The sequence below is a fragment of the Salminus brasiliensis genome, chromosome 15 (assembly GCF_030463535.1).
Source record: "Salminus brasiliensis chromosome 15, fSalBra1.hap2, whole genome shotgun sequence".
In the NCBI taxonomy this organism is placed as follows: domain Eukaryota; kingdom Metazoa; phylum Chordata; class Actinopteri; order Characiformes; family Bryconidae; genus Salminus; species Salminus brasiliensis.
The window spans coordinates 26,911,572-26,934,742 of NC_132892.1; the positions used below are offsets into that span (position 1 = coordinate 26,911,572).

The 23,171-nt window shown below is 40.3% G+C and overlaps 1 protein-coding gene across 2 annotated transcripts; it reads left to right on the forward strand.

The window, feature by feature from the left end:
• The first annotated feature begins 1,390 nt into the window (after nucleotides 1–1,390).
• Nucleotides 1,391–14,016, forward strand: slc5a7a (solute carrier family 5 member 7a). 2 transcript variants are annotated; one of them, XM_072657324.1, is made up of 9 exons: nucleotides 1,391–1,507; nucleotides 2,475–2,710; nucleotides 3,818–3,931; nucleotides 4,016–4,171; nucleotides 6,393–6,541; nucleotides 7,111–7,254; nucleotides 9,049–9,202; nucleotides 11,725–11,942; nucleotides 12,310–14,016. In XM_072657324.1, exons 2-9 carry the CDS (start codon nucleotides 2,527–2,529, stop codon nucleotides 12,961–12,963), a joined length of 1,773 nt encoding a protein of 590 aa, XP_072513425.1. In that variant the 5' UTR covers nucleotides 1,391–1,507; nucleotides 2,475–2,526; the 3' UTR covers nucleotides 12,964–14,016. The 2 variants fall into 2 exon arrangements, with proteins under 2 accessions (XP_072513425.1, XP_072513426.1); XM_072657325.1 differs by having other exon boundaries at nucleotides 1,391–1,502.
• Nucleotides 14,017–23,171: the final 9,155 nt, after the last annotated feature.

The following is a 23,171-nucleotide window of genomic DNA, read 5'->3' on the forward strand; positions in this document are numbered from 1 at the left end:
TCATTCAGACACAGTTATCATTCAGACAGAGTTATAATTCAGACACAGAGTTATCATTCAGACACAGTTATAATTCAGACACAGAGTTATAATTCAGACACAGTTATAATTCAGACAGTTATAATTCAGACAGAGTTATCATTCAGACACAGAGTTATCATTCAGACACAGTTATCATTCAGACACAGAGTTATCATTCAGACACAGAGTTATAATTCAGACACAGTTATAATTCAGACATTTATTATTCAGACATTTATCATTCAGACACAGTTATAATTCAGACAGAGTTATTATTCAGACATTTATCATTCAGACACAGAGTTATTATTCAGACATTTATCATTCAGACAGAGTTATCATTCAGACACAGAGTTATAATTCAGACACAGTTATAATTCAGACATTTATCATTCAGACACAGAGTTATAATTCAGACACAGTTATAATTCAGACACAGTTATAATTCAGACACAGTTATAATTCAGACAGAGTTATCATTCAGACACAGAGTTATCATTCAGACACAGAGTTATCATTCAGACACAGAGTTATTATTCAGACATTTATCATTCAGACAGAGTTATCATTCAGACACAGAGTTATTATTCAGACATTTATCATTCAGACAGAGTTATCATTCAGACACAGAGTTATTATTCAGACATTTATCATTCAGACAGAGTTATCATTCAGACACAGAGTTATCATTCAGACACAGAGTTATCATTCAGACATTCATTCATTATCATTCAGGGATTTAGTTTCTTACTTTTGGGGGTAATTAGGGTCCAGGCACTTTTTTTGTTTTCTTCAAAGCAGAAACCTAGTATGAATATTACAGATGAGTGTAAGGTATATGTACAGTGAGGCTGGGTTCTATATGCTGGCAACACCGAACAGATTGTAAAGAAAGCACAACAAGTGAGAGCGAAATCAACCACTGCTACCGTTTGCCAGACTACAGCTGATTTTGGGGCTGAGCCTGGTTCATTACACATCCTAATGAGGCTAGTGGACTTGTTTCAGCACCCTGGACAGCAACAGCCCTGGCTTCCACTGGTCAGGCTGATCTGCTCTGACTGAAGGACCACCATCATTATGTCATTTCGCGCGTGCAGATGAGTCACGAAACTTTCGTCCGAGGACTATATAGCTGAAAACGATCCCAGAATGCCCCACTGTTGATTTACTGCTCGTTTTTACGCGTTTGGCTATTTTCAGCTCTGGACTGGACGGGTTCCAGCAAGGCGCGGCTCATTCGCACTGATCTGACATCTTTATTCAGAAACGGGTCTCCATTCACAACTCTCTGACGTTCGCGTTCATCAAAGCTCTGACGAAAGCTGCTCTCATATAAAGATTCAGAATTACGCGCTCTACGCCTGGAAAGTGCCGGACTGCTGCTTTCCTGAAGAGAATTATTGCGCTCTTTGCGTTTGGACAGTTCAGTTTTTCTCCTCAGTCGGTGCTTGGTGTCTGTCTGGAGCGAGTACATAAAGGTAAGGTAAGATTTGACGCTTTTCCGGAGTATTTCAGACACACTTCAGATACCCTTTTAACAGTATTGTAGGTACATGCACATTTGCTATAGCAACTTAGGCACGATTCACCCTTTTAGTTTATAGTCTTGGGCACATGGTGTGCTTTTCCGTGGTATTTTACGCACACTTTGTTCTCATACGGTATTTTACGCACACGATACCCTTTAATGTAGTGTTTGAGGCAGACGTTGCGCTTTTCTGAGGTATTTTAGTCACGATGTTTGCAATTATTCAATGCTTTTTGCAGACCTTTATGCAGACTTATCATTCAATATGGTGTGTAAGAACACTCTCGGTTCCCTGTAGTGTTTTGGCACAGTTTATCCTTTGATATCGTTACTTTTAGCCTTTACGCATTTTTGTGGCTCTCCAAGCGCAATTTCTGCACATCTGTGCACTTTTTCTTTTATTTTAGGCACATTTTGGGCCTGTGTAGTATTATGTGCCTATGTCATGCATTTCCTATGTATGTAATTAAATGTTTTTAGTTAAGTTTTGCTCTTTTCTGTGAACCTGCAGTGTATTTCTGTGGGTTAGTGTTTTATTTTGGTGTTTTGTGTGGCACTTCTCTGCAGTATTTTAAGCACATGTTGCAATGTATTGTAATATTTAGGCTCAATTGATATTGTAAACACCTCTGGCACTTTTTTGTAGAATTTTAAGCAAATATTTTAGGCCTCTCGTGGGCTTTTCTGTGGCGTTTCAGGCTCATTTCACTCCCTTTTCTAGAGTTAATGGGTTTTGCCAACATTGCAATATAACTCCCCTTATAATTTAGCACCACGCGCTGGTGAAATCCTGTTAGATACATAGCAGAAAGTGCCTCTTCTTTAGCCCCTTCTTTTATTAAAACAAGGGGTGAAACGTTGAACTCCTGAGCTATTGTCCATCTGTTGAACAGCCCTGCCTCTCGCTTGTTCCCACCCTCAGGTCTCAATGACATTCAGCTCCTCGCAAAGGCAGCGACTTTAGCAGAGAGAAGATGCCCATCCATATCGAGGGGGTGGCCGCGATCGTCATCTTCTACCTGCTGATCCTGATCGTGGGGATATGGGCCGCGTGGAAGAACAAGAACTCCGGGGTGGAGGAGGGAGCGGACCGCAGCGAGACCATCATGGTCGGGGGGAGAGATATTGGACTGTTTGTGGGGGCTTTCACCATGACAGGTAAGACTGATGCACACTGTTTTAATCCCTGCTCTGAAATCCAGCGTTTTCTCCTCAGAAAGTTTGGAGAGCAAGACTGAGCGCAGGTGGAGATGTTCCTACCTCAGACTGTCCGCAGAGCCCGAACATTAGACAGCAGCAGCTGAATTTTCCAGCTGATGTTCAAACACACTTATTATATTATATTATTACAAACGTGTGATCCTAAACAGAACTGAAGCGCGAGCCTCTTCACAACAGGAAACTCCTTTTTTTATTGTTTTTAATTTTTATATCTTTTTTGAAGCAGTTGGTGGTTTTTTAGAGCCCATTAGTCAATCTGCTGCGCTCAATTTATGTTTTTTTTTAAATTATATTTATTATAATTTATTTATTTTATAGAAGTAGACTTTCTAGAGAACATGAAAATCAGTCTTCTGCTCGCGTCCATTTATATATTTGTATTTATTTTTCTTATTTAATACGTTGGTCTTTTAGTAACAGTGTATAAAAGCGTAATCCCGTGTAAAGGTGTGTGTATTTAGAGTAGTTATGTGTGTAAATCAGTGTAAACTAGTGTAAATCAGTATTACTGAGTGTAAAGGGGAGAAAATGTTATTGTCATTATACTAAAACAGGGCTGTACAGCACAACAAAGCCCTGGGAGGCTAAGTCTCCGGTGCAGAATAGGTAGGATATGATTATATAGTCAAAAGTGAAATGCTCTGTTTGTACTGAAGATGGTCAGTATTTTTATTTTTATTTATTTTTTATGGATATTTTTATTTATGTTTCCTGTAAATATTGAGTTCTTGTAACTCTCATCATTATATATATATATATAATTACAATTATTAAAGTGATAATAATTTATTCGTCCATTATATCTGTTCTTTTATTTTTAATTAGTTTGATTTGTATTTTAATAGTTATTTTATATAACAGTGTCCTCCTCTCTTCAAAGAGCTTATTTGATTCGTTGGTCTTTTTCAGTAACAGTGTGTAAAAGCGTAGTCCCGTGTGAAGGTGTGTGTATTTGGTGTATATGTCAGTGTGTAAATCGGTCTAACTGGGTGTAAAGGAGAGAAACCCCCTGTGCAGATCTTGACTTGCTCTGAAATGTTGCAGCTACGTGGGTCGGAGGCGGCTACATCAACGGCACGGCGGAGTACGTGTATCTGCCCGGGTTCGGCTTGGCCTGGGCTCAGGCTCCTTTCGGGTACGCCATGAGTCTGGTTCTGGGTAAGTGAGACCCTCACTGCTCACAAGCTTAACACATGTTAAACATCAGCCTCCAGCTAACCTCCACCTCCACCTTCTGTCCAGGTGGTCTGTTCTTCGCCAAGCCCATGCGCTCGCGGGGCTACGTCACCATGCTCGACCCTTTCCAGCAGATTTACGGGAAGCGGATGGGGGGCCTGCTCTTCATCCCGGCGCTCATGGGCGAGATCTTCTGGTCGGCCGCCATCTTGTCAGCGCTTGGTAAGAGAGAGAGAGAGAGAGAGAGAGAGAGAGAGAGAGGCAGAGAGAGAGAGAGAGAGAGAGAGAGAGAGAGAGAGAGAGAGAGAGGCAGAGAGAGAGAGAGAGGCAGAAAGAGAGAGAGAGAGAGAGAGAGAGAGAGAGAGGCAGAAAGAGAGAGAGAGAGAGAGAGAGAGGCAGAGAGAGAGAGAGGCAGAAAGAGAGAGAGAGAGAGAGAGAGAGGCAGAGAGAGAGAGAGGCAGAAAGAGAGAGAGAGAGAGAGAGGCAGAGAGAGAGAGAGAGGCAGAGAGAGAGAGAGAGGGGGGGGGGGGGTTACAGAGTGGCTGAAGCAGTGTGAGGGGTTTATTCTAGGAAATAAGTATTTTAATCATCTCCTCAGTTCCTCCAGAGCTCTGGAGATGTCCTAGTGGTGTAATACTGTAATGTAAAATTACTAACTCCTTTTTGTAGGAATGTTATTAGTATTTATTCTAATATTAGTGTTTTAATGCTCAGATAAGCAGCTTTTAATACTAAGTATTGCAGGTGTCTTAACCTTAGTGCTGTAGGCATATATTACCAGAACACAGCCAGTCCCGAGGAAGGTAAACAGAAGTACAGGCCTATGTAGGAGTGGTGGACGGGCTCTCGGGGCTGCCCAGGTGTTTCTCCTGTTCTGGTGTGAAGCAGTTTTACAGTACATGATGATGATCGGACACACCAGCAGAGCCTCCTTCTGCAACTACAAGTCCTGTTCTTGAATGAACAGAGATATCCTCACTGTCCAATGAAAATCACATATCTCCAAAAGGAGAAGGGAAAATGCTTTGAGTGGAGGTCAGTGGAAGATAAGAGTTTATTCCAAGTAATTTAGATCATTTCTACTGGTCCGATTATCCAGAATTATTTACACAGTTTACAGAACAGCTACAGGTGGCTCTGCTGGTGTGTTAGATCATCACGTATGGTAAAATTACTTCACTTCAGAACAGGAAAATATTGCTTGAGATAAAATAGAAATCCAAAATGAGAAATTCAAAAGCACTAAAACAAACTTCAGATGTATTTAAAAACCCTGCTGATTTTTTTAGACCAGTATGGATTGTAAGCTGGTCTGTGCTGGTCTGTTGCTGATGTGGTGCTGGTTGGCCAGCATACCAGCATTCAGAACACAACAGTGCTGGTTTCACTGTCAGCCTCATTTCCTAGTGAACAGTATTCTAAACACAACATATCATTGCTGTTGGGCAAAACTCTTGTTTCTCCATTTTTTATGTTTTTTACTTTTTGACATAATGGGAATCTGGTAGTGGACTTGTGGCATTGCATCAAAATCAGTTACCAATAGAAATGCTTCAGGATGACTTGGAATACATTTTATACATTAATGTCCATTGACTTCCATTCCTTCTCTAGTGAAGTAGCCATTTTGGAGATTCAAGGTTTTTGTGTGACAGCGACAGTATGTTGTTTTATTGTTGTTGTATGTTGACCAGCTGTGCTATTTTTTTCCATTAAAGCATCTGGTTGGTCTACATTGTTAATTTCTGTTCTGTGTAACTGCGTACACCACAAATACAGTTTATAAAATAGTAACATTTTCTGTTTCTTAAAACAAATTGCATTGGTCTGAACAGTCTATAGTCTAAATAAATAATATAAATACTAATATATAATATAAATAAATAGTTTATTTCCAGTATTTCAGAATAAAGCATTTTGTATGATACCAAATCATTTAAATTAAAGTCAGCTTTATTGTCATTATACTAAAACAGGGCTGTACAGCACAACAAAACCCTGGTAGGCTAAGTCTCTGGTGCAGAATAGGTAGGATATGATTATATAGTCAAAAGTGAAATGCTCCGTTTGTACTGAAAATGGTCAACAGTTCATTACCAAATTACCATATCTGCAATATGCTCTCCGTAAAGACATCAATGCTAAGGTACTAAGTACAACTGCCCCAGTAAAGAACCCCTGACTGATGTGATTCTTGTAATCGTATGGTAATGATGTAGACAGATGAGTCTTGTAAATTCACTGCATTTTTACTTTAGTGTTTCTCCAATTTCACAGCGGTAATTTGGTTGAGATGCCTGATAACTGCCAAAGTAGAATTATTAATAATCACTGTCTGTAAATGATATGCATGTTCACTAGACATTTCTGTTATAACAAGAAATTCTGGTTATTGTTGTAGGAGCTTGTACACTGCATTCATGTCTGTCTCCTTGCTCAACAGGGGCGACGCTAAGTGTGATCGTGGACATTAACATCAACATGTCCGTGATCATCTCAGCCTTCATTGCCATTTTCTACACGCTGGTGGGAGGGGTCTACTCAGTAGCATACACGGACGTGGTTCAGCTCTTCTGCATCTTCGTGGGGCTGGTACGCTCACTTGCGTTTCCTTAGTTATGGACCTGTGAAGTTTTTTTTTTTTTAACACAGCTCTCATTTCTAATCAAACTGCATGCTTTTTTTTGTTTTTGGGAACACCGATCAGCCATAACATTAAAACGAAAAGAGAAAAACATTGATGGTCTGGTTTTAAGTGGCACCTGTCAAGGGATGGTGGGATTTATTAGGCAGCAAGTGAACAGTCAGTTCTTGAAGTTGGAAGCCAGACAAATGGGCAAGCATAAGGATCTGAGACACTTTGCCAAGAGCCAAATTGTAATGGCAAGACAACTGGGCCAGAACATCTCCAAAACATCAGGCAGGTCTTGTTGGGTGTTAACATTTAAACAATGGTCTGTACCTACCAAAAGTGGACAAGAAGTGAACCAGCAACCGTTGTTACTGCCGTTAGAAGTGCTTAATTAGCTGAACGAGGTGTGTAGGAAGGTAGATCTCCAGAAAGAGAGTTGGTGACCACCATTGTATGGGATCTTTTAAGCCACCTTTTTACATAAGCAAAAAAAAAAATAAACATTTGGCTTCTCTCTGCATCTCTGCAGTGGATCAGTGTCCCTTTTGCACTGTCAAACCCAGCCGTGGCTGACATCGGGGTGACAGCAGTGAAAAAGCTCTACCAGGAACCTTGGCTGGGAAAAATCGAAGGCACAGATGAATGGATGTGGGCCGACAACTTCTTCCTTCTGGTAAGTGGAATATACTTATAGTTGATAATCATTGTGCATTTCTAACTAAAAACAATCCTGATCCAACAAATAAGGCATGATGATCTTTTTAATTTTTGTTTCAAATAGATCATAATAAAACAGATATAAGACATATTAAAATGACCATACTGACCATAGAAGAACCTCTTTTGGTTTCATAAAGAACCATGTTTTTAATCCGAATGCGGAAACTATGAATTGTGAATCATTTTATAACTGTTTGGAATAGCATGTCTTGTCCCACAGTGTTCTGTTTTAGGGCCTGTGTAACTGAAGGAAATATGACGTGTGGGTTTACATATAGATTCTAGGGGGAAAAGGTCTAAAGATCTTCACTTGAACAGTTCTTCACCAATATAAAGATTCCCCACACTCACAGATTTCTATTAAAAACATAGTTCTTTATGGAACCAAACAAGGCCTGTATGTTGCAGCGCTCAAATAATAATTTGGAGCACTTTTATTTTTAGGACTATAAGGGTCCTTCAAACCCCTGTACTGGCATCAGTAAGCTATTCATTTTGAGTTAGCTGAATTATGTCAAGCTCTGAAATTTAATTGACTTCTGTAACCTATTCCAAATGAAAGGTGCAGATTAAAGAAAAAACTAAACCCTAAAGCATAACCCTGTTCTGCTACAGAGGGAAATTATATGTATTTCTAAATGTCAAGAACTTGTTATGGAACACAGCGATTTCCAGAGTAGGATCCTGTAAATGAAAAGCTAGCATTGCTGTCATCTACATGTTTCAAGAAATGACCAGTCAATTTTGGAGCACAAATAAATTGGAGTCACGTGTGGTAGAATGTGGCACACTATCGAAAAGGATGGGAGTTTGTTTTAAGTGTAGAAAAATGTAGACTCAGATAGACACAGATAAATAGCCTCTTTGTGAAACATGTCAATATTTTAGTATAATAGTATTAGTTTGCAATATAACAAGTGCTTTCTCCAAAATCTTCTGCAGAGTATTCTGTTCATTAATGACGAGCATCTTCAGTACTTAGTAGAGCACCCTTTGCTGACCTGCTGCAAAAATGATGCATAGCCAGACAACAGCTTCAGGCAGTGTTCCTGAGGAATCTTAGCACATTCCTCATTGGCAGTGGTCTCCAGTACACTAATATTCTTGGGTTTGCTGCTGCAACCACAATCTTCACATCCCACCAAAGATTTTCTACAGGGTTCAAGTCAGGCAACTGTGACGGTCACTCCAGAATCCTCCAGGACTTCTGAAACCAAGTCTTGGTGGACTTTGACGTATGCTTTAGATAATTGCCCTATTCACGGAGGGCATGACGTTTTCTCTTAGAATTTCTTGATTGATTGGTTGATACTTGATTAAATCCATCTTTACCTCCACACACTGTGCATTTCCAGTGTCAGAGGAAGCAAAGCAGCCCCAGAGCATCACTGTAGGCTGGGTGCTCTTTTCAGCTTTTTTTCTGCAGACATACCACTGATCCATCGCCCCATTAAGTTCCAGATTTGTGATTTTTGGGATTCTGTTCTGTGGAGCGATGAATCAAAACTGCAACGTTCCAGGATGAAAAATCAGCAGTAAATTTAGCTAACAAACCTAACTTGCAATAGGGGCTGAATAATTTTTATTGCGACTGTACATTTGCAACCAGTTGGTTTCTTGGTTAGTACATGTGAACTGTAATAAAGCCATTTTTATTCCAATAACAGCTAAATGAAGTGCCATATATGAAGTTTGTCTGTGTGTTGCTACTTGGTGTCTGTATTTACAATGCCATTTTTGTTCCTAGATGTTGGGGGGAATACCCTGGCAGGTCTATTTTCAACGGGTTCTTTCTGCCTCTTCAGCTACCTACGCCCAAGTCCTCTCCTTCCTGGCCGCCTTTGGCTGCATCGTAATGGCCGTGCCCTCAGTCCTGATCGGAGCCATTGGGGCCTCCACAGGTGAGCTGAAACATCAGGGCCTCTGTTAAGGCCTTCAGAAAGGTTTGTAGGCTAGTCTCTAAGTAGTGTTTCTCAAAAGGCCTTGCCTTGACAGATAGCAGATGTAAAGGCAGGAATGCTCAAGCTCGTCCTGGAGAGATATCCTTTAACCTTGTTTCAGTGTGCTTAATGTCATTAATTAGTACAAACAGTTAATCTATTCAGGCTTTGGAATTGTAGGGCCAAGTGTTTGAATAGTTTTGCTTGCTTTCTGACTTTGCTTAGTAACCTAAGTTTCACGTAGACCATCATGTCACTGGTCAGTAAGAAGAACCGTTTAAAGGTCTAAAGAGCCTTCGCATGATGTAAAAGTTCCTCACACCTAAACATCTCTATTAAAAACATGTTTTTATAAGGAACTAAACTGCTTATTTTCAAAGAACCATGTAACGCAATTAGATAAATGTTAGATGTTTAAAGCGTGTCTTTAAAAAACCACAGCTTGCTAATCTCCTAAATCATTGCATATGTATCTGAAAGTATAATGTGAGCAGGCCTTAAACAGGCTTCTTTTTATGACTGTACAAACAGAAATATGGCAGCCAGTCTTGATATATTAGCCCAATTCACCACTGAACAAACTGTTCTCAGGAGGACCTGAAGAACATATTCATCAAGCAACCAGTCATTTAAATAGATAGCCCTGCACTCAGCCTTACACTATAGCACCCCTTTTTTGCAAGCTTGCTATCTTCCTTTACCTACAGATCGATCATTAAACAAAATCAATCAGACGGAAGCTGTATTTCACTGTAATTCCTCCTTATGCCCTCTTTCCTGCTTAATATCTGAAACATCAGTGAAGCATGCATGTGCTGATGATTATAGGCCAGCTGCTAAACCTCACATGGGAAAACTTCTGACTGCTACTGTCTGATTTTGTTTTTCTGAAACGCACTCTGACGACAGGGAGGTCTTTCCCCTGCCTGTATTGACCAGGGGTGGTGGCCATGTTCCCGTCAGATCTCTAAAGAAATGTGTAAATAACAACAGCTGGTCTCCCTCATTCATTATTGAGGACCTTAACGATGGGAACTCTGTAAATATTACATCTGAGGCAAGCGCTGAGAAATCAGATTTAATCTACTGATTTTTCACCATCAAAGACGCAGCCAGGAACAGATGCCTTAACTATCAGTGAACACAGCTGTAACTAGACTCCGAATTAGACCAGTCTGAGATGTGGCAGCACAAATTTAGAATTGAGTTTATTATATATGAGCATTTGGGGCTTTTCCCAGATTCAGATTAATCAGAAGCCCAGGCTAAAGCAGAATTTTAATTGTGAAACATCACTGGCATTGCAATTTAGTCCACAACCAGGTTTCATCTACGTCCAAGAAATCAGTACACAGTTTTTACTAGGGGTGTAAGAAACTATCAATAGTGTCACAATATTACATTTTATAATAGTGTATAGATTTTATTTTAATTAATAGTTTACATACAAATATTGGTGCCAGGCCTGTTCTGAAGTCAAATTTTCTTTTCTCGGATTTTATTTATATGATGTGGTTTTATACTACACTGGTAAAAGCAGAAGATCCTTGAGGAATGTTCCATTTGAAACTGCGGAGGAACCTCTTAAAAGTGCTTTGAGGAAACTTTTTTTTAGAAGAAAAACGTTCTTTGAAGATTCCTCAGTGTGTCTTAAGAGGTTCCAGTACAGTTTCAAATTAAAGAACCTCCAAAAGTTCCTCAGGGAACAGTGTATTACAATTTTCCTAAAATTTATTTTTAAAAACTTGATATCGCTGCCACTATGACCAGAGAATCACTCGTTCGAATACCAGGTCATGCTGCCTGCCATTAGCAGCCGGAGCCCAAGAAATAGGCACCTTTTCCCCACACGACTTTAGTGTGATGCTGTTCGGCATGGGCGTCTGCTAGCCGATGCATCAGAGCTGGGTACCTGGTCCTTTCCTCCGAGCTTACCCAGTGACATGTCATCAGCAGCAGTCGCACATGTGTCGGAGGAGACGTGTCAGTTCTCACCCTCCCAGTGCTAATGAGTGGGTTGGGTCAAAATTTCTAAAATGTAGGGAGAAAAAGTAGGTTAACATTTGAAATACATACTTGTAAAAGGGAGAATAGCAGCACTACTTTAGTCTTCGCACACAGCAAGCTGCACTATATAACTTTGGTGAAGCAGGATAATGCCCTCTAGAATTGCACAATCCTGCCTCACTCGAGTCATATTTGTGTAAAATTCTGTAGTATTACTGCACCATGTCATGCTTATTTCACTTTCAGTGACGATTCTGTGTTTCTCAGTTAGTATGTAAAAACGTGTCCTTAGGTTTGGCTCACAGCGCAAAATCCATGTTTGGACTGTAGGGGGAGCACATAATGTTGCTTTAATGTCTATGTTGCTTTAATGTGGTGTGAATACCTGTGTGCTGTAGTTCCACAGGGTCACAACATTCTTTGTGACTTTTTGTAGGCCGAAGGTCATGTCATCATCCCTTCACTTTTTGTTGCAGACTGGAATCAGACTAGCTATGGGTCAGTTCAGCCCATGCAGAAGGACGAGTCAGAAATGATTCTTCCAATCGTGTTGCAGCACCTGTGCCCACCATACGTCTCCTTCTTTGGATTGGGGGCAGTGTCTGCTGCAGTGATGTCATCTGCTGACTCATCCATCCTTTCGGCCAGTTCCATGTTCGCCAGGAATATCTACAAATTGGCGTTCCGCCAGTCGGTGAGCGAGCGTCTGTCGTTGCGTATAATAAAGTTAGCGATAACCTTTGGCTGTTCAGGTTTTAAAGGTATACACACATCCACTGGGCAGTTGACGTTCTAATAAGCCTAGTTAAAGAAATATTCCAGTGTTTTTCAACCTGATCTGCCCAGTCGTGCCATCAGAGACCACAGACAGTGGTGGTTAGACTGAAGAAAGCTGGGATATTCCTTTAAAACTTCTTGTCTTATGGTTAAATGTAACATCTGCACTAATTTCAACGTTGAAACATTCCAGCAATTCAGCAAAATGTGCCAATTCAGTGCTTTAGCTGTCATTTTGATCCATCGAGACTGAGTGTCTTCTTACATCTTCTTGTGCACTCTAGGCATCAGACAGGGAGATTGTGTGGGTGATGCGGATTACCATCTTTGTGTTCGGGGCTGTGGCCACAGCCATGGCCCTCCTGACGGGCACAGTGTATGGACTCTGGTACCTGAGCTCAGACCTGGTCTACGTGATCATCTTCCCCCAGCTCATCAGCGTCCTGTTTGTCAGAGGCACCAACACCTATGGCTCAGTGGCCGGCTACATCTTCGGCCTGATCCTGCGCATCGGTGGCGGCGAGCCCTACCTCAAACTTCCCCCCTTCATCTACTACCCTGGGTGGTACATCAGTGAGAAGGTCCACCACACTACTCAGGAGGTGGAATACCTGGTGGTCCAGAGGTTCCCTTTCAAGACAACAGCCATGCTGGCTTCCTTCCTGGGCAATGTGGCCTTCTCCTACCTGTTCAAGTACCTGTTTGAGAGTGGAACACTATTGGCCAAGTACGACTTCCTGGACGCTGTGGTGGCCAAGCACAGCGCCGAGATCATGGACAGGACCACCCTGGTGAATAGGAACATCATCGGCTTGGACGAGATGGCCCCGGTGCGGCCGAGGCTCAGCGTCACGCTGGCCAGCACGTTCAGCAGGAAGGAGACTCTTACCGAAGAGGAGGAATCTAGTCCAGAGTCGCCCAGTCACGAAAACGAGTAACGACCACTGCCTTTTTCCTTCAGACTGAGAGACTTTAGTGGAGGACAACGTGAAGGACAGTGCCTGTCCCAAGATGTGTCCAACATCTTGTCCGTGCGAGGACAACCGAAGGACATGTTTAGTTTTCTGTCAGTATATGTACACATGTTGGATTTTTCCTCGCTGCTACAGGAAGAACAGCAAATGTGGAGAAAACCAGTTAGCATTTACATCACGCCAATGGGAACCAAAAAGCTGCTGCAGGTTCTCCACTTTGGAATAGCTCCACTTCGGTATGGTATGTATGAAACCAACCAGTTTTGCTCCTCTCTTCTCTGATGAAGAGGCATAGATACTGTGACTATACACACTGTATGTGGTGAGGAAATAGCAATATTAACATAATCTGAACCTAATCCCAGGGTCAGGGCTATTTTACAAAAATAAAAAAATGGTAAACAAAATAAATATACTGTGTATCAGCCTAGAGGTTCCCACAGTAGATATTAGTACCTTTCATCTTATTCTTATTGTCCTGTCATAAAAATGTGCAAAAGAAATGTTGTCATTAGTCATGGCTAAAATACATAACTGTGAGATAACTGCACATGCAGCTTAGGTCTACGTTATTTTTTTGTGCAATAGGAAGCTAAGAGAACAGGGTGGGGAATATTATAATGCAATCGCCTTAACTAGCTGCATTAAGTGGGAGAGATCTGCTGCTGAATTGGAAATGGTTCCTGCTCCCACTGCTCCGCATTCGACATGGTATACTGCACCGGGAACCTCTTTCCCTCCCTGTGTAGCATGCGCTACATGTCAAACTTGGAGCTGTTTCGAATCCAGCACGATGATATTATGCAAACAGCTCAGCAGCCACTTCGTCGGGACATGGAAATGAATGTAGCTGCTACAATCTGGAAAGGATCTGATGTACCTGATGTAATACTCGTAAGTGGGTCTGTGCTGTGTTTTTCTGTGATCTGAAAACTCGTAAATGTTGCAAAAAGCTACCGTGTACCTGGTTCCAAGCCGAGTCAGTATCTGTGTTCATTCGTTGTCTTAATTAGTTTTTTTTTTTGGTGTGATATGTATATATATATTTATATATTTTAAGAAAAAAATTACAGTAAAGTGCATATCGTAATTTTAATGTGCTGGTAGAGTAAATCAGTTTGGTGAGAAGCAGCTTTAGGCCAAAAAAAATCTATATTTATTTATATTATGGCCTAAAAAGAATTATAAATGTAGAAGAAACCAACATAATAAATTCTATTATTAAAAAGTTTAACGTTTGTGTCTTTTTGCTGTGTGGCACGTAATCAGCAGGTCTATGCTAATGTGTGTCTTTCATGTTTTGTCGGTCTCTGTAGGCTTTAATTCAACACTGCACTCTTATATAAGATAAGTCTTTTTCAGCTGACTGGCAATACCGTCTAGCTACGAAAGCGAGCGCATGCACGTAAAACTGGACAATCGATGGTTTAGCTCACTTCCCCTCTATCCTCCATCTCCAAAGTCACAATGATGTGGGATGGGTTGAGTTAAGGGGGGGAGGTAAAAAGGCTCTAAAAATAGCCTCCACGTTATTTACATCATGTTAAGTGCTCCTTCAGTCCTGGCAGGGTGGAGTGCAAGGCGGAGTAGGCGGAGGAGAAGTAAGAGAAGAGTGGGCGGGTTGGGGTGGTTCTTTTGTGCCTCCCTTTTCGTCCACTGCGTCAGTTACCCGAGGCTGACGAAGGTTGGGGGAGGTTGGTGAATGGCGACGATGATGACGAAGGCCTAGTCACCCCACCCTCTTTTCTCCTGCGTCCCTCGCTTGTCCTCCATCATGTCCTTGCCGTCTGAAAGTTTAATCCAATTAAATCTCTGTGGCAGGAGATGCCAGAGATCCATTCACTAAGAACAACAAAGTGCACTCGCCCTGATTAATAACCAAGAAATAAAAAAAAAAAAAAGCTTCAGTTCAGCCAAAAGTGCAGGCGATTTAGTGCCGTCCAGCTGGGGGGGCGTTCGCGGACGTCAAAAATAGCATCTGGAACTGGATTTTGGAGTTGAACAATGGTTTGTGATTCTGGATGTAGAAACTGGATGTTTAAATGGTTTATGTAAGAAGTCACTGCCAGTATTCAAAAATAAAGGTGCCAAAATGGGCTCACAGGGAAACCACTTGCGCACTGCAAAAAATTAAATCTTAGAGAAAGTGAAATCTTGTTACAAATAACTAAAATATTTAATATGACACATTTTTTTTATTATTGCGGAAATGTTTCATGTTTAATTAACATTTCTATTATATGTTTACTTGTTTTAAGTGATTTTATCTTATTCTATTGGCAGATCATTTTTTAATTTAGCTTTTGACAAAAAATAAAGACTGAAAGCTAAAATTATCTTTGTCACATTCAGTAAATAAAATGAAATAAAAAAACAAAAAAAAAAGGTGAATACTCTTTTAATATTCACACAACAGTGTAAAAATGAGAAATACCAGATATCTGCATTACATTCAACTAGCATTTCACTTGCTTAAAGAGCCTTTTTGCAGTGCAGTGCTTCTCAAGATAGTCCTCAGACAGATTTCTGTTCCAACCCATTTGTCAAAACATTGGTTTTGAGCAAAAATAGGAAGACCAGTTAGAGGACATCCTTTCAATTGATTTTTCTTTCTAAAGATACATCAATCAAAAATGGATCTTCTAGGGGCCCAAGGAACCCAATTTGGCAGCTGCTGAGTGTAGCCGCTGGTAAATCTTCTGTGGTACTGGTTTGAATGGTTGTCAGCGCTTTGAACCGTAACCTTTTCAGTTCCATATATATATGTAAATATATAATGCACCATTTTACATTTCAATTTACGCTGCTTGTCACGTCCACCTCGAGTGACTCGGCCTATAAATGGAGTGGTGCCGGTTCTAGACTCTCTTCTGAAATATGTTACTTACGATTCAATCAGCTTGGAGACGGAGAGAGGACATGTGTCCTGTTTTATAGTCTAATCAATCAACTCTTCCACAACAACGGCTAGGAGGAGGCTTTGCTCCTGTTTCTGCTGATTGTGGATGGATACTCAGTACTTGTATACTCAGCTATGTACAGCTCCGGAACAATCATCAGTTTCTCTGGTTTACTATTTCTAGGCAGTGTGTTTAGGGAAATTAACATTTGTGTTGTATTTTATAAACCATGGACAACATTTCCCTTAAATTCTGAATAGAAATATTTGCTATTTAGTGTGTTTATTTGCAGAAATGACAACTGCTCAAAACCATCTGATCAAATAATGCAAATAAATGATTATAATACTTCTAATATATATATATATATATATATATATATATATATATATATGTGTGTGTGTGTGTGTGTGTGTGTGTATATATATATATATATATTTTTTTTTTTTTTTTTTTTATTTATTTTTTTTTTTAAAGAACACAATACTAATATTTGAACTTATAGAGCATTCAGAAATCACTATGGTGAAATAAGCTTGACTGCCAATCCCAGCTTTCATGTCTTGGCAGGCTCTCCTCTAGTCTTTCACATTGCTTTTGGGACTTTATGCCATTCATAGTCTGCAGATTCAGGGAACTCAGCTTTGTTTGATGAAATGTCTGAAATAAAACGGCTGATATACACATAGAGATGCAAAGAAAAACAATAGTGGCCTCTTAATTTTGTAGATATAATTAGTAAATGGCACAGCTGTTCATCACTTTGTGTCAAAATTTAATGATGAACAGAACAATAAAAATTCTTCAAAATGACTTGGAATAAAATCTTTTACTGTTGGCTTCCATTAAAAGGTAAGCAGGTGTTGTCCTTCTCCTGTGAAGTTACCATTTTGGAGACAAGGTTTTTGCGTGACACTGACATTACACAGATTTGAGCTCGATGATTAATGTCCTGTGGAAAGTGGGATTTAATATTACATGGTGCTTTTTCAACCTGGACACTCAAGCAAACAATCTCTGACATTCAAATGGTCTCTTGAAGTGAAATGGCACTTTCTTAATATGCTCCATTTCAATTATAGAACCGCTGACTCCCCTGTGGGCTGTAAAAGACCAAAATGGAAGGCCAGCTGTGGCACCATCCCATTCACTATGTTAGCAGTAGATAATAGCACTTTCGTGCGTCTGTCAAGGAAGCCATCAATCTCATCAAAGGAGGCAGCTTAATCAGATTGGCCCTCATTAAACCTGGTTTGGTAATTGAGCATGCTGGGAAATGTAGTCTTGAGCCTTTCCAGAAGACGTGAGGTATAATGTGATCACAGTGATAAGAAACTCCAGCTGGAGTGGAAGGCTTGCATAGGAGAAGAGCAGCTTATTACATAGCTCAGCACAGCACGGTTGAATTGCGGTGGACGAGTTTCACTGAGGACGAGTCCCGAGAGTGCTGATGTCACCCCACTGACCTTAACCTTTTCTTTAAAGAAACATTGTGTGACATTTTTACCTTAAAATGACAGCTTTAAAATCACGTTGATGCTCCACTGAACCTGTAATAGGGAGAGTAGCGCTACTATCGCGGCTACTCCAGGCTCGGCACTCCAGTACACAGCTTTAGTAAAGTGGACAGCATAGCACTCATGAGAGCTGAAAGTGAAAAAAGAATGTGGACTGAGGAGGTGGAGTAATATTACAGGATTTTACAGTGTTATCCTGCCTTACAGAGTACAGTTAACAGTGTGCCGATCTTAATTTCTTAAGATAAAGACGCTACATAGTGTTGCTTTAAATGGTAATACATGAATTGTAACATCAGTCTAGGCAAACAACTGTACCTCTTTACCAAGCATGCTACTAATTCTGAAGGCCACTGTACTTCCATCTTTTCTTCCAAGCCTACAGTATTGAACCGTTTTCTCTCCCTTTGGCAGGGTCACTGCTAACCGTCTGAGCTACAGGCCTCGCTTTTCTTCATCCCGTCAACCCTTTTGGCCTCTCTTCTCCCTCCCCAGATCGCAAAGCCTTGGGGTCCTCGTCACCCACAATTCTTCTCTTTTTTCTCTCCCTCTCACTTTCCCTTTTTCTCTCTGACAGCAGGGTCATGTCACGGCTGCCTTCATGGAGCCAGGGCCCAGAGACGCTTGTTTTTTTTTGTTTTTTTTCCTTTTTTTTTCCTGACATCGAAGGGTTTCACCCAGAGATCCCATCAGCATCAGGCCAGAGCTGTCATGGAGCCACGGTTCCATCCGTTCTGTGGCAGCTCACTCAAAAGAGCAGTCACTCAGTCAGGTAAAGGGGGGTATTAGTGCTTGGCGGGTCACAATACAGTAGCAGATTGGCACATGAATGCACCATTGTTTGCCTTCTGACCGTGTTTCAGCCGGATCACTATACAGCAACAGTGCCAAATGTTAAAGTTTAACCTGTGAATAAAATCAAATGAGGTCTAGCTGCTGCTTACACCAAATACAGTCGGACAAAACCTATTTCCCATATGAATTTTGCTTCTTTTGTTTCTTTTGCCATAAATAATTCCTGGAAAATAGCCACTGTGATTAAATATTTTACCTCCTGATTCTCTATTTATTGAACACCAAAGGATTAACAGATGGATTTGCATCCAATGAGACAGATTTGCACATAATCGCTGTTGGATGAAAAACCTTGCATTTTTAGAATGACACTTTTACAAAAGAAGGAAAAACCTTTTTATCTTTCAATAAAAGACAATGTATAAAGATTTTATTCTAAGTAGTTTTGGAGCATTTCTATTGGTCCATTCATCATGAAGTCTTGTCAAAGTGAAATAAAACAACTCAACAACTCATATTTATTCATTTGTTTTGCAGGACAGTGATAATATAGTAATAGAGATTGAAAAGCACATCCAGTAACAATGTGTGTAAAACCAACTTATACTGAAAGGCTTTGAATACACCCATTGTATGCACGTTGTCATGTATGGAAGACATGGAAAATGTCCTGGAAAAGGCCTGGAAAATGTTTTGCTTTCTGTCATAGCCAGCAGATTAGCATTGTAAAAATCTCAAATGTAAATGTTAGTATTTCTTGTTTTTTTATTCTAGTATTGAAATTGTTTTTACTCAGTTATCTGTAAGCAGCTGTCAGTGAAGTTAAATTAAAACACATGTTTATGACTTGCACTCACTCAAAATCTGCAATTAAATTCTCTGGATTACTCAATAAAGTAAAGGAATTCAGCAGGACTCCAAATTTTAGGAGTATATGAGGTAAAAGACCCTCACCCAAACCAAACACCACCAAATCAGCAGTGTATTTGAGGACGCTGCCCTTAAAGTATGATATTTGTTATTTTCTCAAACAGTAATTGAACAAAGGACAAAGGCTAAACTAAAGCACCGGTGATATTTTGCATGCTCTTATTTGAGTGTAAGCATAAAGAAGCTAATTCACTACATGTGGGTTAAGGGCAAAGCCAGGATCATTTAACGCTGGTTGTATTTTTCCATACTGTTTCCATTTCATATCAGCAGCATTTCTCATATTAGACATATAACTCTGTGGTTGTGGCAACAGATCCTTTTCATTTTGTAAGCCAGTGACTGTAATAACGTAAAGTACTGTTATGATGATTGAATGACTGAGGTCGATTCAGCTCTGAAACAGCTTGTACTGTTTTAAGTGAGATCAATATCAGTAGGAGTGGCTGGGCATGCAGGGCACTCTGGGGAGAACCACAGACATTTAACTCCATTCTCCTCTGGGGCTGTTTCAGTTACCGTCCATCTTTGCCTCTTTGTCTTACTCTCTGTCATTTTCTCTCTGTTTCTATCTATCGCCATCTCAAATGAGCAAATTCAGTCAATCAGGCAAGGCATGTTTGGTATATGCCATTTGCTTCTTTAGTTCAGAACGGGGGTGCTAGGCTAACATTGCTAACAAACACTGGACGTAGACTGTTACTAATGTAATCTCTGCAAATATAAGCTCCAAAACATCCCTCAGAAATACACTTCTTTGAGTAGAAGAACAGAGGGGCAGCCATTTTTCATTTCCAGACCACTTTTACCTTGGCGCAGTATGTGGTCCAGTTTAAAAATAAAATTGTACTACAAGTATGACGATACAAAGAAATGTTTTTCATTTTATTTATTTATTTATAATAATAATAATAAATATTTTAATAATAAATAAATAATATTTTTGGGACAGTCTAAATCTGGGCTCTGTTTGAACCGGAATGTCATCACTTCTGAGTTTCAAGTAGGAAATTTCCACTGGAACACCCCCACAGGTAGGATTTCCTATGTGGAAAGTCTGGAAAGTCTCACCAACCCCAAGTTCAGAATCCAATATGACCTGATAGCGAGAGGATAACGGACCACCGTTGGCTGTGGTCATAATGGCACAGCTGGCGGCCACTGGCTCGACTCTTTATGGGTGGCCCACGGAGGGTTAAGCAGAGGATTCATTTTTCACCAACGGTCCAAATTTCACATTTTTCCTCCATTTCCTGCTTTTATCATGCTTAATAAATTAGTTTCAGCAACAAAAAAAGCTACACAATTAAAAACATATATTACATTTATATATTTTTCATATTTTATATTAGATTTACCACAAAACACTGGTAAAGTGGTTGTCAAACCAGTTGTATGTTTCAATTTGTGTACAGCTCGTGCTACAGATCTTTTTACAGGGGTTGTTCCTGCAGTGTGGCACAAGCGACAGCCCTAGATAGACCTTGCTTATGTAACCAAACCAACAATAAAGCTCAGACTTTTTCAGGAAAAAGACCCAGCAGCCTCGAGCCAAATACACTGAGAAAAACACTCTTCAGTGTAGGACAAGAGGCATGTAAGTCCACCACGTGTCCCATGAGCTGTAACCACCTAGGCACATACATCAGTCCTATGCTTGTGCTATACATACACTGAACAGTTAGCACAACACAGTGATCAGAGAGAAAATGACTCGTATTATCAAACTTAGACTTTTCACAATAAGAGTACAGATCTGGAACAGGTTCATGCTTTTATAATGCACTGGATACTATAATGCACTTATAATAGATATTATTCAAAGATTATAATAATTTAAACGATTGTCAAGATCTCACATAGGGAGCATATATCAGCCCACCTGCTTGATAAGGTCAGTACCCCACTGACTGTTTGCTACTGCTGATCTAACTATTTTGTAATCTTACAAACTGATTTTAAATTTACAGAGACTTTTATTTTAGAAAATACAATATACAAGCTACAATATACAAATATTACAAACAACTGAGAGAAAAATAATCATTTAAAATGATAAGCTTTTTAAATTATTTAGTTATTTATGTTGCTGAATTTGAAAATGATTTACTAAATTAATACTAAACTAACAAAAGTGGAAATGAAGGGAAAACAAGTAAATTGGACTGTTGGTGGAAACGAGTGATAAAAAGTGCCATTTGTTTGCTACTCTGCCTAACCACAGACAGGCTGCCCAGAAAACGCTAAGCAAAATGCTGGTGGAATGCCAGCTTTGCTGACAGAGGGCCAGCAGTGTTCTGCCATTCCCTTGCTGTCAGGGGTTATGCAAAAAAAATCCTTTTTTCACAGAGACTTACAGTGACTGTTAGGTACATCTTAGATCTGGTGATTCCTGGTGTTTTATGATGCTTTAACATGTCGAATAACTTGAGGGTGAGAATGTATTTGTTCAGTATTTTACATCGTTCCTCATTGTATAAATAGTACACTCAGGAAGTGGTTTAACCTATTTACAACCCTGTTATTTTGCCTCTTAATTAAACACACAACCACTTTCCTTTTATTTTGGACTGGGGAAAATGATGAGCTCTACTCTGATTGACTGGCTCATGTCCCATCAATGGTTCATAGTTCTATGTTTAGCACTGTAACATTGTCATTTTGTTTCTGTAATTATTCCCAAGTCTTACTGCATAGTGTTGCTGTCCTGTCTGTGTCCTCTCTGTGTGCATTTATCTAGCTAAAGAGGTTGTAGCCAGGTTAGCTTTTAACCTAGCACCCACCTCTCACCAGCAGATTTTCCTGGGCTTGTTCCTCTTCTCATGTAGTCTATTTTGTTTTCGAAGGAGTGGACGTGGAAGAGAAGAGATGACACAAGCTATTGGCTAGGGATTTAGCCTAGCTAGCTTCCCCAGCTTTACTGTCCTCGCTACCCTTCTGTGAACACTGCCACCGGAAAAAGCCATGGTCAGGAGGCCTGGTTCGTGTAGCAACCTGTATTCCCATAACTAACTTTCCTCTTTCATAGTCTTTTAAACGAAGAATGTTTGGGTTTAGTCTGGATCACAACTGTATAGTTTATTGGATAATTCTGCACATAGTAATCCTGTAAATATAATCGAAATATCCAATTTCATCCATGCTTGCTGGATCGGAGTACTGACACAGATCAGTGTTGTTAATCTAAAAGACTTGATGAACACAGACCGGTTTGTGGTACCAGCTAATATTTTTATGATATAGCAGATTCTTCTGAGTCTGAATCCTGCTTCTCTTTCTTTGTCTGATGTGAAACTGTATTACCTCATCTCATTACCTTCTCCGCCCCTCTCTCGCTCTCTTTCTCTCTCTCTCTCTGATTTTCAGCCAAGTGGGCGACTCAGTACTATTTATGTGCTCCTTAAGTGATGTCCTCTATAATGTAATTGCAAGACATCTAATTGAAAAATGGAGAGAGAGAGAGAGAGAGAGAGAGAGAGAGAGAACAGGAGGGGTTGTGGGCAGCAAAGGGAGAGATTGGCTAGAGGAAAAAAAAAGCAGAAAAGAAAGGGGAGGAGAGAGAGAGGGAGGGGGGAGAGAGAGAGGGTTAATAAAGAAAGATATGGTACTATAGAAAAAAATAATGCCCCTCCCTCTCTGTTTCTGTCGCCTCACACACACACACACACACACACACACTCTCTCTTCCTCCTGCTTGTCCACTCACTCCATTTGTTTCAATAAGGAGTCTCCGTGGTTCTAGCTGAGATGACTGGGTCCTAATCTGATCCCTTTAAGCAAAGCCAATAAGTGCAGTATGCTGGATGTCCATATGACCATATATTTTAAGGGGTGCCAGAATTCACCCTTACATTGTTTTGATGTCCATGTTGATGCCTGTAAAATAGAATTATTTATGAGTGAGAGCTGGCCCGGGTAAGGTACGGCCTCCACACGGTGGGGTTAGCTTTAACACAGTGCTGCTATGCAATTCTGTCAGCTCAGTGCAGCAGAAAACGCAATAAATAATAGTCACTAACCCAGTGGTTTC